This window comes from Lemur catta, chromosome 9 (genome assembly GCF_020740605.2).
Source record: "Lemur catta isolate mLemCat1 chromosome 9, mLemCat1.pri, whole genome shotgun sequence".
In the NCBI taxonomy this organism is placed as follows: domain Eukaryota; kingdom Metazoa; phylum Chordata; class Mammalia; order Primates; family Lemuridae; genus Lemur; species Lemur catta.
This window is the reverse complement of record NC_059136.1, coordinates 31,565,574-31,580,938: the sequence shown is the minus strand read 5'-3', so window position 1 is coordinate 31,580,938 and position 15,365 is coordinate 31,565,574. Positions and strand designations below refer to the sequence as shown.

General features: G+C 54.5%; 1 protein-coding gene and 1 long non-coding RNA gene across 4 annotated transcripts in view; one reads left to right on the top strand and one right to left on the bottom strand.

Moving 5' to 3' along the window:
* Positions 1–933: 933 nt before the first annotated feature.
* LOC123644783 lies at positions 934–2,005 on the bottom strand. Of its 2 annotated transcripts, none has more exons than XR_006737257.1 (3): positions 1,904–2,005; positions 1,587–1,668; positions 934–1,295 (listed from the first exon to the last, which is right to left on the bottom strand). It is a non-coding gene; the product is annotated as an uncharacterized LOC123644783 (long non-coding RNA). The 2 variants fall into 2 exon arrangements; XR_006737258.1 differs by having other exon boundaries at positions 1,947–2,005.
* CCN4 (cellular communication network factor 4) overlaps positions 965–15,365 on the top strand; it is a 30,735-nt gene continuing 16,334 nt past the window's right edge. For both annotated transcript variants that reach the window (XM_045561066.1, XM_045561065.1), the window contains exon 1: positions 965–1,226. In XM_045561066.1, the coding sequence (XP_045417022.1) occupies positions 1,158–1,226 (69 nt within the window). In that variant the 5' untranslated portion in view covers positions 965–1,157. The remainder of the gene's footprint in view (positions 1,227–15,365) is intronic.

Genomic DNA, 15,365 nt, shown 5'->3' with positions numbered 1-15,365 from the left:
GAACTTGCCCAGGTGTGAGAGGAACCCAAGGAGACCGTGGTGGTTGAGCTTAGTGCGTGCGAGGGAGAGAGGAAGCAGCGTTCACAGAGGTAGCTGGCCCCAGAGGTCACGCCAGGACCGGGGCCATGCTAAGTGCCACAGGCAGGCTCTGAAGAGTTGTTCCCGGGAGGTGACCCGTGTGTGCCATGGTGCTCTGACAGTTTAAGGATCACTCCGGTTGCTCTGGGACACATGGATAGTGGGGGTGGGCAGGGGAGCTGGGGGCCTGTCGGCCGGAAGTGGCAGTGGTGCACGTGGAGAGGACAGGCTGGTCCCGTGCAGGGCAGACCCTCGGGGAGGACCCCGCATCTCCCCTCACATCAGGAAGAGGCTCCTGTGACAATGGTCCCGCACTGGGCGAAGACCAGGAACCCCAGCGGGGACACCGAGTGTCCAGGGATATGCGGAGCGAGTCCCAGCACCTGAGGGCCTCCGGCCAGGAGCAGAGAAAAGAAACCCGTAGCTTGGTCCCCACGGCTTCAATTTGCAGCGAAGGTGGTGATGTGATATTCAGCCTTGGAGCCAATTTCATTCATGAATTCCTACCATTTCTAGATCGGTGGAGTGAAAGCCATCCTCCCCAGCGAGCGAGAGAGGAGAGAAAGACGGCAAATGGAAACCAGAAGGAGGAGCAGCCTAAAGAAACGAGAGGGAGTTGGTTCTCCACTGGGAGCCCTTTCAAAGCCCCCGCGGCTGCTCTCGGGTAACAGTATCCCTGCCTCCCGCCTGTCCCCCTCCCTACCTTTGTGAACTACCTGGCAGAGTGACCCCGGCTCCCCTGTGAGAATTTCACACCCCGGTGTGAAATCACAGCCCTGTAACTTTCCCTTTAAGAACTGTCAGAGCAGGGGAGGCCGGCCAAGCCAGGGCTGGAGGTGGGGACAGAGGGAAGAAAGAAAAAAAAAAGAAAGAGAGGCAGGAAAAGTTTTTTCAGAGGAAAATGCAGGGTTTGTCCTTAACCCTGACGTCAGATCTTGCTTTAATAAAACCCCCCAAGGGCCGCGGAAGAGGCATATCTGGGGCTCCTCATGGGCCAGGCCAGTCTGGGCCCAGCTCCCCCGAGAGGTGGCTGGATCCTCTGGGCTCTCGGTCGATGCCTTTGCCACTGACTTCCAGGCATGAGGTGGTTCCTGCCCTGGACGCTGGCAGCAGTGACAGCAGCAGCCGCCAGCGGCGTCCTGGCCACGGTGAGTTCTGCCCGGAGGGGCTCAGAGGGGACCCAGCTCCCTGCCCCACCGGGTCCTGCTGTTTGGGGTCTGGTGGGAGGACGAGAAGGGCAGAGAAGGTGGGGGCAGGAAGTTGTCCGCTTAGGGGCCAAAGGCGAGGCCCAGGCTGAGGAGTGGGGCTGCCCGGGGTCTGCTGGAGCTGGCAGGCAAGGAGGAAGGGGCAACCCTCGGGGAACAAGCCACACGGGTCCTGCACGCCCTCCCTCCCCACCTGGAACACAGCAGAAAGAATGGGGCAGTCAAGGAAACTGGGAGTCAGGGCTCGGGCTCCAGACCCGGCTTTGCCAAGACTGGCTGCGTGGCCTTGGGCTAGTCACTCACCCTCCCGGAGCACCACGAAGTGAGGAAGTTGTCAGGAGAATCTTTGAGTTTGAAAACTCCAAGACTCCAAGCATTGGAGATACTACAAGGATGGGAGATGGAAAAAGCTGAGAAAAGCTGGAAAGGAAAATGCCAGCTTTCAACAAAAGCGCCTCACTCGAGCGCATAGTGCTCGGGGTAATTTCTAACCCCAGCTGCTGCCGCCTTGGGTTTGCACAGCCCTCTGCAGTGTGTACCGTGTGCGCACTTTGGTCCTGCAGGTGAAGCCTGCTCTCCTGTGGGGGGAGGGGGCATCCTGAGGATCCTCTCTCTCCCACCTGCATCCCAGGGCGCACCAAGGACAGGGACAAAGGTCTGTACCTCCAAGAAGCCAGGGGACCAAGACACGTGGCAGCACAGAGCCAGCTGCTGGAGCTAGGTGTGGGGCGGGAAAGGCAGACAGGAGGTGGGTACGGGGCGGGCAAGAGGTGGGAGTCTGGGCGGCTTCCGAATCCAAGATCCCACAGCCCCAGCCAGGGCCGGCTGCCAGCTGCAAAGCCGAGAGATGGAGGGGAGACGGCAAGGGGGTCCTTATCACCCCCTTACACGGATGGCTTCCTTGGGGATTAATGAACCCCTCCACAGATGAGGAAACTGAGGCTCAGCCTTAAGCTACTTGCCCCTGGCCCCAAAGACTCTGGGTCTGCTTCAGCCAGTTCTGAGGCTGAGAGCTAGAGCTCCCAGCTGACTGAGAGCCGGTGACAGGTATTCCTCCAGGGAGCAGGTCTGTCGGCTTCATGGTCAAGCCCTCCATACCCCGCATGGTGCCTGCACATAGCTGGTGCCGAACCACCCTCCAGGAACGATACTAGCCCTATTTTGCAAATGAAACAAATGGAGACTCAGAGCAAGTGAGGGACTTGCCCAGGGTCTCTCAATGAGTAAGTGGCCAGGGCTCAAACTTAGATCTCGTGATGCCAAATCCTAACGTTTCTTCCAGAGCTCTCCCGGTTAGGGGACGCTGAGCATGTCCCACCACAAGGAGCCAAATCAGCCTTTATTTCTTTCAGACGCCGGGTGCGGCTGTGCAGGTTGCAATGTGTGGGAGGGCAGGGCGTGGATGGAGAAGAGGTGAGGGCTGTAGGGCAGCCAGAGTCTGAGCGAGGAGAGGAGGGAAGTTCAAGGCTGGGTCCAAGTGCGCTGGTGCCCGGTTACCTCCCAGAGCAGCCGGTGCTGGGGACGTGTGGAGGACAGAGCCCAGGGCTCGGCCAGAGGAGACCCCAGCGGAGGAGCTGAGAGCAGAGGGGCCCAGGCGGTGGGATGGAGGGAAGGAGGAGGAGGAAGGAGGAGCTGGGGCAGGCACTTCTCCCAGACCACACACCCCCGCACTTATGATTCAGGAGCTCCCGGGACAAAGGCACAGCGCTTGGGTTCTGGCGGCAGCCTCAAAACCCGCCGTGTGGGCTGGGACTGACAGAAACCAGCCAGACGGAGCTCAGAAAGCAGCGCCGTGCCTCGCAGACACATTCCACACATAGCCTCCTCCCCGACTGACACAGAAAGGGAACGCAGGTCCAACACGGGCCCAGTGGGACTCTACCGGAAAAATGCTTATAAATGTTCATATGGAAGAAAAAGTATGTGAGAATTGCCAAGAAAATTTTGAGGAACTGGAGTTAGGAGGGAGAACTTCCCTAAGAGATATGAAAACATGATGCAGAGGTTCCAGAGTGGGAGGAGGAAGATGCCAGCCCAGGAAGAGCTCAGTCTAGCAGGCAGGTGGGAGGGTGAGCTCAGACACACAGCCCAGCGCACGTGGGCTCTAAGACACGCTGCAGGCGTATTACAGCCAGCACTGGTTTTTCACCTCTTTATTCTTTTCTTCCTTCGACATCTGTTGGGTGTCCACCATGGGTTGGCAGGAAGGGACTGCTAGGTTTAGTGAGTGCTGCCAAGTGCTGTGCCGAAAGTCTAATGTTGTGCAAATATGTACATTCGACCTACCTCGGTTCATCCCACAAGCATGTATTAGGCACAGCCTGAAATTCTCATAACAACACTATTAAGCAAGTGTAATTACCCCTCTTTGTAGACGCAACACAGAAGCTCAGAGAGGTTAAGTAATTTGCCCGAGGTCACACAGCTAGTAATCAGGGAGCTGAGGTTTGAACCTGGGTCCAGCTCTTTGCAGCATAGCCGCCTGCTTCCCTGGTCCACGTGCTTGTGCAGAAATGTGAAGCGGTCCCTGTCCCTACAGGCTAACAAGGGCAAAGTCATGTAGTATAGAGAGGCTGGGAGGCAGGCTCTGCCACTGGCTGTGCCAGCTTCCGCAAGTCCCTTACCACTCCGGACCTCACTTTCGACATCTCTTAATCGGGACTAACGACCTCACCCCCACCAAGCTCCCTGCTGCAGGACGTGAACACGTGGCTGTTTGAGGGAAACCTCTCAGAGGCATATAACTGGGCAGACACATGCTGCAGCGACAAATTCCTGGGCAAACGCTGGGGCTGTGGTGGTCTGTGTACAGGTCTATAGGTGAGACCCGTGTCCTCCTTCCCCTATCAACATATATGGGCCGTGCATAGCTGCACAAGCGTGTGTGTGTGTGTGTGTGTGTGTGTGTGTGTGAGTGTATGAGCCTCACAGGTGGGTCAGGACACTAACTCATTCTCCACTCCTAAAACCAACTGCAGAATAATGTGGATCTGGGTGTGTGGCAAAATATCCCCTTTAAAAAAGAGAGAGAACCTAACTAAACAATATGCCTTTTTTACACCTCCTGTTTAGAGTTGGAATCTGAATGAGCATTTCAAACCCCACCCAGGCCCCACGCCCACCAGCTCAGGGCCTCTTTGGGCTCCTTGAAGCCCCTGCTCCCGGCTCGGTGCCCTTCCCACCTACGGCTTGTCGGGATGCTGGCGCTAAAAGGCATTTTCCCCTTGGCCTGGCATTTGGCGAGGGAGTGAGCCTGGGAGCAGGTCTCCACGCACCCAGCTCTTTGGAAGACAAAATGCTGCCCTGCGGGCTGGGCAGCACCTCCCAGTTCTTCAGCAAACCCAGCCGCCTACCCCCGGGGAGAAGGCCCCTGCCCCGTGCCAGCGAGGCAGCCAAATGCCAGGAGGCTGCCTTGGCTTTGTGCACACAGCAACCCTGGGATCCTCCCAGGAACCTCCGCCGTCTCTCTGGGCAGCAGGAGGGTGTCACTCCACACCCTGCGGGCTCGGACAGGGGAGCAGGGAAGGCAAAGCAGCTATAGTGCAGGTGGGGACCTCAGCCCAGGCAGCAAAGCAAGGGTTCCCGTGAAAGTCTTGGAGCAAGACTCAACACATTTGTTCACTAGTTCAACAACAGCATGGAACACCCTACATCCACGAGATATGACTGATGACAACGGCTAACACTGATCACGTGTCTGCTTTGTTCTGGGCACAGCATCCTCCCACATGAGGACGGGGCAGGTAGCGCCGTCACCGTCTAGCCCAGCGCCGTGCAGCCAGTAGCCACGTGCAGCCAGAGGTCACTGAGCACTTGAAAGACATGCTGGAAGAGTCAAATACACACCAGATTTCAGAGCCTTATTATGAATACAAGAGCATAATATTCTCAACAATAATTTTTTTATATTGACTCTGTATTGAAATGATACTATTTCGAATATACCATATGAGGTTAAACAAAATATGTGATTCCACTAAATTTCACCTGTTTCTTATTACTTTTTAATGTGGTTGCTAGAAAATGTAAAATTGCTTGTGTGGCTCATTATATTTTACTAGATAGTGCTGGCCCCAAAGACTCAGAGGTATGATAATAGGTTGGCGGGGCTGCGGGGACTGGCGAGGGCTCTCATCCCAGAGCTCTGCTTACAAGCTGTGCACCCTCAGGCAAGTAACCCAGCCTTCCTGAGCCAGGATCCTCTCTGTAAACAGGGATATGCTAAGAGTGGCTTCTTGGGGTTGTTGGGAGGAGTGAAGAACGAAATGGAAATAAAACACGGGAAGCCCCAGGAATACCCAAGGGAAATGATTCCATTGTTCCAAGAGCAGAGTGGGGGAATCGCGACCTCAGTGGCAGCTGCAGTGGCAGACAAGGCCCGGGTCCAAGCGAGCGGGGGTTTCTGAAGACCCCAGGCTCAGCCCCAGGTGGGTGGGACGAAGGCCAGACTAGCTGGTGGGCCGTCCCGGCTCGGTGCTGGGACTGTCTTCTAAAAATCCCAAAGACTTCTACACCTGGCCAGCCTCCCCAGCGCATCCACAGGGGGGTCAGTTCTGGGTTATTGTGTGGGAGAAATAAATACCGATGATGATGATGATGATGATGATGATGACGGCTGTAGGTGACACTGGTGTCTTATAGGCCAGAGTCAGGTTGACAGGGTCCCTTGACGCTGACTGTACTGTTCCACATCCCGCTGTGTGCCCAGCCACTTCAGCTTCTACAGGTGTTGTGGCAAACAGTCGGCTCTGCCCTTCCCCTGGAGACGGTTTGCGTTGGAGACAGATGTTTACACCAGCAGACAGGAGTGTATTGAGGACCCAGGGGTGCGGTGGGCGGGGTGGGGGGAGCTCAGAAGGCTGTGGGGGGTGGTGAGAACACACATTCTGGGGCTCTGAGCCTGAATTCCTAGAAGGACCCCACGTACCTGCGCATTAACCTGCACCTGGCGATTCTTATGTGCACTTGATTTCAAAAACCAGTGAGTTAGACAGACAGACTCTGGTCTCTTCCCAGCTCTGACATTCCGTTAATCAGCCAAGTCTCCTCCTCCTCCTCCTCCTCACTGTGAAAGAAGCAAGGGAGACAGAATGAGGGGAGAAGAGACTGGGCCTCTCAAAACGTGAATGATGGGCATTCCAGGGTGTGCGATAAAATCTGAGCCCGCCCACCCCAAGGTCTCCAACAGGAGGCAAGTTCAGGCTTGGGGCTTTGTTTGTGGATCTGCTAAATCTTGACTGGGATGGTGAGGGGTAGGGGAAGTGGGGGAAAATGAGAGCCCAGGCCCACAGGAGGAGAAGGGACGGGTCTAGGCGTAGGGAGAAGAGAGGTGCTGTGAGCCTGCCGAGGGCTGGGTGGGGTGGGGTGGGTATCTAGGGGTAGAGGAATATCTGGGAGAGACAGACTCTTAATGCTGCCCTTGGAGAGAGCAGTAGACTCCTTGCCCGGATACCCACAAGGCCTGGGGAAATAGTTCATGCTGTGTGACTTTAGGCAAGCCAATTGCCCTCTCTGCTCATTTGCTCATCTTGCAAATGAGGAGGTTGAACTTGACCCTTAAGCTTGCTTCCAGCTGGAGCCACTGTGTAATCCTAGAGTCCACTCATTCATTCATTCATTGGGCAGATCCATCATTTAACAGGCAGCAGGTGTCTGTAGGATAATTCTTGATAGGAAAACTCACGGCACTGCCTCTCTGGAAAGGGTGTTGTTGGCACCCAAAAAGGTGTGCCCATGCTCTAGGATGTCCCCTCTACCTGCCTTGCCCATTTGTTCTCTCTCTGAACTGGCCATTGTCCCTGCTCCATTTCGTCTGTCACTGTGTCGCTGGCACATCACAGGTGCTCAGGACGTACTTGTTGAGTGGATCAACTAATACAGCCAGAGCCAGCCCTGGCGTGGGCTGGGTGCACTATGTGTACAGGGGTTGGGGGAGGCTTCATGCTGGGGTGGGAAGGAGGGACTCAGACAGCAGGGCCCGGCCCTGCCTGCTAAGAGGACTGACCGGCAGGTGCCCCCTCACGGGCTTGGTCCCAGAGCACAGAACCAGGAGTCAGGACACTGGGTTCTGCACAGGCTCCGCTGTCGTCTCTGAGCCTCAATGTCTTCATCTGGAAAGAGGGACAGGAAGACGCACTTTGCCCATGCTCCAGGCAGGACAGTGTGGTGGTTAAGAAGAGGTGGCAGCACACAGCCTGGGCTAGGAGCCAGCCCCACCATGTCCCGTCTCCAAGCCCTCAAATCCTCTGGGCCTCAGTTTCTCATCTGTAAAATGGATGCAGAATCTCATTTCATGGAGCTCTTGAGCCTATGAGAGAGGACTCAGGGAGGGTGCTGAGTGTGTGTTGAGAAGGGGCTTGGAGGGGACTTAAATGATACAGTGAATCTCAAGGTGCTTGGGATGAGGGGGTGTTGTTTTCAAAGTCTTTTCGGGAGCTCTTAGCAGTACCTGGCAAATGCTGCATGGATTGAAAACTGAGGCCACCTGTCCTCCCAGCCGCTGCCTCTTGTATTTAAATCTGCCCCCTACAGACACACACACACACACACACACACACACACACACACCAGTCAACTTCCTTGACGGTAGTCTCTGGCCCTGTGCACCAGTGGTCAAGTCCTGACGCTTGCAAACTTCAGCTCTTAAATAATCAGAAGAGCCAGGCTCTGCTGGGCCCATGGTGTGTGCCAGGGACCACGCTAAGTTCCTTGGCACACATATCTCATTTATTGCTCACAAGAGCCCTGTGTGGCAGGAACCTTTATCAACCGCATTTTATAGAGGCGGAAACTGAGGCACAGAGAGTTTTACTCATTCCCATGGCATCCAAGCTTTGGAACACCTCTGTGTCCCCCAAGCAGGGATCCTAAGGATGTCCTTGTATGTCAGCCCCTTACACTTGTTCTGTTCTTCCCTGTCTTACTCAGGGGTCCGATCCAGGAGGAGGGAGGGGAGATGGCGTCACCCTCGGGCAGTGGAGGGAGGACAGCGAGCAGAGCTGGAAGGCCCATAGCTGTTACCTCATCCAGGCTGATCTTGTCACAAAGTGACTCATCCAAGGCCACCAGTCTCAGCGTGGGGACTGAAGCCCAGGGTTTCTTCCCTCCAGGGTGTGGGCTCAGGAGTCCTGTGCAGATGTTCACTCCTCCCTTGTAGGTGGACCAGGTCTGAGCTCAGTGGATGGCATCTTCCTCCACCCTTGTCTGTGTCAGCTGTAGCTCTAGGGCTGGCCCCTCTCTGGTCACTCCAAGGCCACTGCCCTGCCCGGGCTTGGGACATAGGAAGCCCTGCGTTGCTTTTGGTTCCTTGAATAAACTGGACAGCAGGCAAGAACAGAATGCTTTAGGGGTCACTGGAGGAGGACGGGACCCAGAGTCAAACAGCTGAATGTGTCAATTTCCTGCTGTGTCTCAACGTCTGTGGGTCTCGGTTTCCCCATCTGTCAGATTGGGACCATCAGTGCTGACCTCACGGGGTTGTTTTCATCATCACCTTGGCTGACTCAGAAAAGATTCCTGTCTTTTCTGGGGGAGGGGACACACATCCTGCCACCTTGGCCCCTGCCTGTCATCTCCATGTCCTTGAATCCTAAGCCTCAGCAACACTGATGACTGGTCCCGTGTCCTGCTGTGTTCCTTCAACCTGCACACCCTTGCTCATGCTGAGCCCCAGCTCAGATGCCCTCTCTGCCCTTCCTCTGGACAACTCTCCCTCACCTCGTGAGACTCAGTGCAAATGCCTCCTCCTCCAGGAAGCACTCCCTGCTTCTACCCTCTGTCCTTCCCCTATTCATCCTGCACCCAGAGCCCTTCCCTAAACTGAGCTGAACTCCCTGTGGTGTGGCCCTTAGGTGTGATGACTTAAGAGACAGGAGCTTTGAATCCCAGAGTTGAGATCCAAATCCGAACTCCGCCATTTGCTAGTGCCCTTGGGCAAATTATCTGACTTATTTGTGACTCAGTTTACTCATCTGTAAAATGGGGATGATAATAATAATAAAAGCAGCCTGCATCTTAGGGTTATCACAAGGCTTAAATGACTTAAAGTGTAGATGATCTTGAGTCCAAGAAACCATCTAATTAAAAAAAATCTTTGAGACAATCAGTGCAATTTGAATGTGGACCGGGTATTAACTAAAAAAAATTACAAAATGGTAACTAATTTTATCAGTGTGATAACTGCGTGGGGATTGTATTTTTTTAAAATTCCTTACACTTTAGAGACACACTGAAGAATTTCAGGTAAGATCACAGGACGTCTAGGATTTCCTCGATTTTCAAGAATAGAAAGCATGCTTATGTGTGGAAGCAACAGAAGAAACAAGATCAACAAAGTGTTGAAAATTATGAAAGCTGGTGATGGGTGTGTGGGTCCGTTACATTATTCGTCCAACTTTGGTGAATATTTGAGCACGTCTCTAACAAAGAAGGCATTTTAAACTTGGAGATTATGTATGTATGTGTGTGTGTGTGTTTAAAATATAGTATTCACTGTTTTTGTTGTGGTTTTCTCACAACCCTGTAAAAACGTGAACACCATGCTTGGCCTTTACCAGAGCTCCAGGAGCCAGACACGGCCCTGGCTATAGAAAGCAGTTGCCCATTGTACATCCCTGCGTCCTCAGAGGCTGGGTGTTCTCGAGGCTTTGCCCGCAGCACTTAGCCCTGCTCTTGGAACTCAAGGCTAGATATTTGGAAGGAAACCTGGCTTCCTGCCCGTTCTATTCTCTCCATGTAAAGTTGACTTCCCCACCCGACGCTCACAAGGCTGCCTGTTTATAAAACCAATTAGTAGAAAATCTCAGAAAACCTTCCACATCCCATGACATGCAGCCTGGCCAAGGCTGAATCAGCCACGGGGCCTTCAACTCCCTGGAAACAAGGCTCTGGGCACTGAGGGGGCAGACAAAGGCCTGGGGGCCCAAGCTTTTTGGCACCAGGGACCATGTCATGGAAGATAATTTTTCCATGGACCAGGGGGAGGCAGGGGATGGTTTGGGGATGATTCAAGTGCAGTACATTTATTGTGCACTTTGTTTCTATTATTATTACATTGTAATACATAATGCAATAATTATATAACTCATTGTAGGTTGGGGACCCCTGTTCCAAGCCCTTACCCCAGGTGCTTTGGGGAATTTGGAGCTTTCCAAGCTAGTGGTCTGTGCAGGGCAGCTCTCCCAGGTCCCGCATGAAGGGCAGCCCCCACCAGGGGCTGGGGTGCAGGGGCCTGGGGGTGCACTCCTCAGAGGTGCTGGGAGAACAGGTGTTCATTGCCTTGTGGCTGACTTAGATGCATCCCACATGTAAAAACAAGGCGGTGGGGAGGGAAGGTGGGCCCACAGCTCTGGGCCTAGGCCTATCTGCATTCTCCACCGCCCCCATGGCCTCTCTGTTCAGCAAAGCAGTGAACAGAAGTCACTTCTAGCAGGGCAACCCTCTCCTGAGAGCCCCCAGGGCCCAGGTGGGGCCGGCTCAGACCATTCCTGCCTCAACGCTGCCCCCTTGTGGAGCATCTAGGTTTGGCTCTCAAATGCAGGCAAGCCAAGACCTCTGCCCATCAGCACTGTTCATTGAACGCTGGCCCAGGGTGTGCCAGGTGCAATGCCGGGCACCGAGGAGGCAGAAAGGGCAACCCATCCCTGAGAAGCCCTACAAGAGGCTCCCCGTTCCTCTCCCGGGGGCCCTGGGCAACCTGGGCCCAACTCCATTACAATCCTCCCTGTGGGCGAGGACCCTGCCTTGTTCATTGAGCACCAGGCACACAGTGGATGCTTGGTGCGTATGTGTGTGATGGGCGAGTGGAGGAATAAATGAATGCAGGTGAATGAATGAGGGAGTCATGCAGCACGGTGACTACAAGTAAGGGCTCTGGAGGGACACTTGGGTCTCATGCCACTTCCCAAGTGCAAGACTTTGAACAAGTTACTTAAGATCCCAGCTTCAGTTTCCCTATCTGTGAAATGGGTATAATATTACTAACTGCTCATTAGGGCTGCTGGAGGATGCTGTCATCACCACCATTTGACCAATGAAGGAACAACCTCAGCCCCAGGTCTTAGAGCTGGGAGTGGCGGGGGTGGGGCTGCCTAGTGGTGTCCCCTCCCTGCAGATGCTGTGCCCTGTTCACCAGTGAACCCCTGGGTGGTGCAGCCCACCACCGCCAGCCTCCTACTTGCTGCTCCCATGCCTATTCCTAAGCATTTTTTGTAAAAATGAAGTAAAACTAATGTGCAAAGGCCAAATTCTAGACTGACATCTTCACGGGTCCATTTTCAGAGAGCCAAAATGCACTATCAAAGCCACAGTTACCACTCACCTTTAAACGTTACCTCAAAAATACATATGTCACATTTCCTACGGGGCCTTTATGTTTTTCTCCTATTTTAATCAGCTCAGGTTTGCTCCGTAGGTGTGATTGAAGGGGCCATTTCACTGCTTCTAACCTGCATACTGAGGACCCTCTTTGTCCAGAGGGGTTGAGTGAGTAGGCAACACTCAGGGGCTTATCACTGGGAGGTACGCCTTTTTGTTTTTTCTCATTTTTCAGCCATTTTCACACCAAGGGAGAAATACATAATTTTCATTCAACTGCACAAGACCTGCTTGCCGGGGAGCGTGTCACCCGAGGGATCACAGCATGATGTGCCGGTTACGCAAAAGTCAGGTGTGAGGAAAGGAAGTCGGCCGAGGATCCCCACTCCTCTCTCCTCCCCTGCCCAGTGTTCTAAGGCCGTGGTTCTCCTTCCCGTAAGCATCGCCAAGGGTCGCAGGGCAAACTACAGATTCTGGGCCCCAGCCTGGAGGAGCCTAAGCCGAGCGTTCAGAGTGGGATCCAGGAAGCTGTGTTTAACAAGTCACAGGCCAGTGGGGCACTAGAACCACCTGGAAAAATCCCAACGCTCAGGCCCCTCCCCAGGCCGCTTAATTAGGGTCTGTGGGGACAGTGGCCCGGCATTAGTGCTTATGAAAGCTCTAGGGCAGTTCTAATGTGCAGGAAAGTTTGGGAACGCTCAAGGTAGTTTGATTCTGTTGGAGGTTTCCTGACCTGGGTAGCTGGGAGGGGTCCCTGGGGAGGGGTCTGGGGGGGCGGTGGGGGCTGGGGTGTGCAGGCTGCAGCAGTGGTAACTGGGCAGGACCAGGCTGTGCCGGGCAGGCCCTGGGCATCTTGCCCGGGGAGGCATCTCAGAGTTGTCACCACCTCTGTCTTCCCCATAAACACAGTGGTATCTGTGGAGAGTCTAATTCCAGAAGTATATCATAAAAGAGACTTTTATATGAATATCTGCCATTTGGAAGTGCCAAGGCTGTGTTTTTCTTTCTCTGGCCCTAGACAATGCTCTCCTTGATTTACAATATTTTTCCCCCTTTTTTCCTCCTTAGCTTCTGCTATTGGAAAGAATGATAGGGGAGTGTGTTTGCAAAGATCAGTTTCTCCACCTGCAGAATGGGCCCCGTCACCCCAGCTCGGGTAGCTCATGGTGGATAAGAGGACAGCAGTCAGGACCCAAAGCAAAGCATTTGATGCCTTTCTTGATCTATGCTGCCCATTGAGTCCATCCTCATCTGTCCCAGCCTCCACCTCCTCCCGCCTCCACCCTGCACCCACACTAGGCCCCGGGCACGAGCACACGTGCCAGCTCAGTGCACTTGCATCCGATCCTTGTGTGTGGGGTGCCCCTCCTTGCTCACCTCTATTCCTCCTCCTCCTTCAAGACCCACACCTCAGGCCTCTGCCCTTGAGAATCTCTCTCCAGCCCCAGCACACACAGCTCACCCTCCTCCGTCCTCCCAGGAACAGGTCCGCTTGGTTCCCCCACTCCCTCCCCAGCATATAGTGCAGCACCTGGCACAAAATAAAAGCAGACTAGCAATGTGTTGAGTGAACAAATGAAAGGGAAAATGAATGAAGGAATGTATGAGAGGGCGCCGTCATTACAGCATTTGTCGCACTGAATTGCAATCGTCATTTATGTCTGTCGTCCTCATCAGGTGAGCCAGTGAGGCGAGGAACTCTGTCTTTGCACCTTTGCTTCCTCGCAGCCTAGCACAAAGCCTGGCACGCAGTAGGTGTTCAGTAAGCAGGTGTTGATAGAACGAGTGAGTTGATGTACATACCCCCGGCTGGACTGTCAATCCCTGGGGACAGAAACCACCCCTGCGCCAGCCACCCGTGTTCCTGTGCCCACACACAAACATGAAGAGAGGGGTGGGTGGATCATCAGGAGTCTGGACTCACTGGTGACCTGCAGTCACATGCCCTAGGTGGCTGGACCTAGATGCTGGACAAGGCAGCCAGGACTCAGAGGGACATTCACCCACCCAGTCTGCAGGTTTCCCCACGCACCTGTGCAAGACTCTGCCCAGGCTGAGTCTGGGAGTTTTCTGCCCACTAGATGGCGCCAACAGCAAGGGCTGGCTCAGCGGATTGCCCAGAGCCCGTCCTGCCCGGCCCACGGGCCACAAGCAGGGTGGCTGTGCAAAGGGAGGCTTTCTCTGCGGCTTCCCTTAGCCAGCTGCGTTTCCTGGTACCTCCAGGCAGGTACTTGGGGAGGAAGCTTCCTTCTGGGACCTCTAACTTGGGGTGGATGGTGACTCTGTGAGTGGGGTGGCCCCCAGGTAAAAGCCTACTCCAGCTCAGCTCCGAGCGTCCAGAGTCCAGCTCTGTTCTGGGCGCTGCGGGCTGGGGGAGGTGAGCAACCACATCAGTGCCAGGCCCTACTTAGAGCTTCCGCCGCCCAGTGCCCCTTCCAACTGCCCCTGGGGCGGGGTGGGCGTGATCATCCCCATCTCACAGAGGGGATGCTAAGGATCGGAAAGAATAGGACGTTTGCCCAGGGCCACCGGGAAAGAACCCACGTCTGACTGGCTCAGGTCCCATGTCTTTTTCTTGACACCAAAACTTGGCGCTGAGAGGAGAGGTTCGGGTTCCAGGATGTGATGTCCTGAATATCAAGTGACACTAAAGTCCTTTCTAGCCAACAATCCCCCCTCCATCCAGCCATCCCACCGATCCACGCTTGTGAAGCCCTGCTGTGCACCAGGTGTGTGTCTCAGGCACACGGGGAGAGGCAAAGCCCAGACCCCGCCCTTTACAAGTCCACATCCAGTGTGGGGGGCAGCTCCTCTAACTCAACACAGAAAAGGCCAGGAAGGCTTCCTGGAGGAGAGGACATCTTTATTCCTTTGCCAAGAGCACATCCCGGTAGCGTGGGGACTTGTCAGAGATGGTCTGTTGGTGCTTAGGGAGCTCCAAGGCTTCTAGAGCTGTACCCTGACAGAGAAAACCTCTCTCCACAGCACCAAAAAGAGGGGTGTGTGTGTGTGTGTGTGTGTGTGTGTGTGTGTGTGTGTGTTTGATTGGTTTTACTGATTGAGGAATTTGGGGGTTTTCTTGTATCCCGTTGTGTTTTTGAGGAGGCACAGAAAAGGGTAGTCACACTAACACCTCCCAGGTGAGTGTCAGCCAGCGCTGCCAACCCCAGAGAGCTTTGTTCTCTGCCAGCGAGGCCTTCCACAGCCACAGCGCCCACAGGCCGTCCTCCCTGAAAGGGGCCACAGGCATTATTCTCTTGGCCATCCTGGGGTCTGTCTTGGCCCTAACAGAGAAGCCACCCACCTGTCCCCAGTGAGGGCAGACAATGCTGGTCACCCTGCCCTCGTCCCCATGGAGTTCAAAGGCACAACCTCCAAAACACACAAAGGTCTAATTACGAAGCGTGCACGGTGCCTTAAGTGACAGCCAGGCACGCACAGGTCCGGCGGGGCAGGACAGTCCACCAAGGCCTAAAACCAAGCCTACAGGTGATGAAAAGCCCAAATCAGCATTTGCCTTTTTGACTTTCAAAGACCCTTTAGTCCTTGCAGCAATATTTACTGAACTTACTACATGCCAGGCCCAGAACCAAAAGTCAGACTAGTTCAGCAGTTCGGCTGGACTCTGGTCCTCCCAGCCAAGTGTGCGAGGCGGGACCCTGCTCGCCTGGGCAGAGTGATTCTTGCCCTGGTGGTCGGAGAGTGTCCGTGCCTCCCCAGGACGCCTGGAGCTTTGCATGGTACTCAGTGCCCCAGGCTGTAATAAAC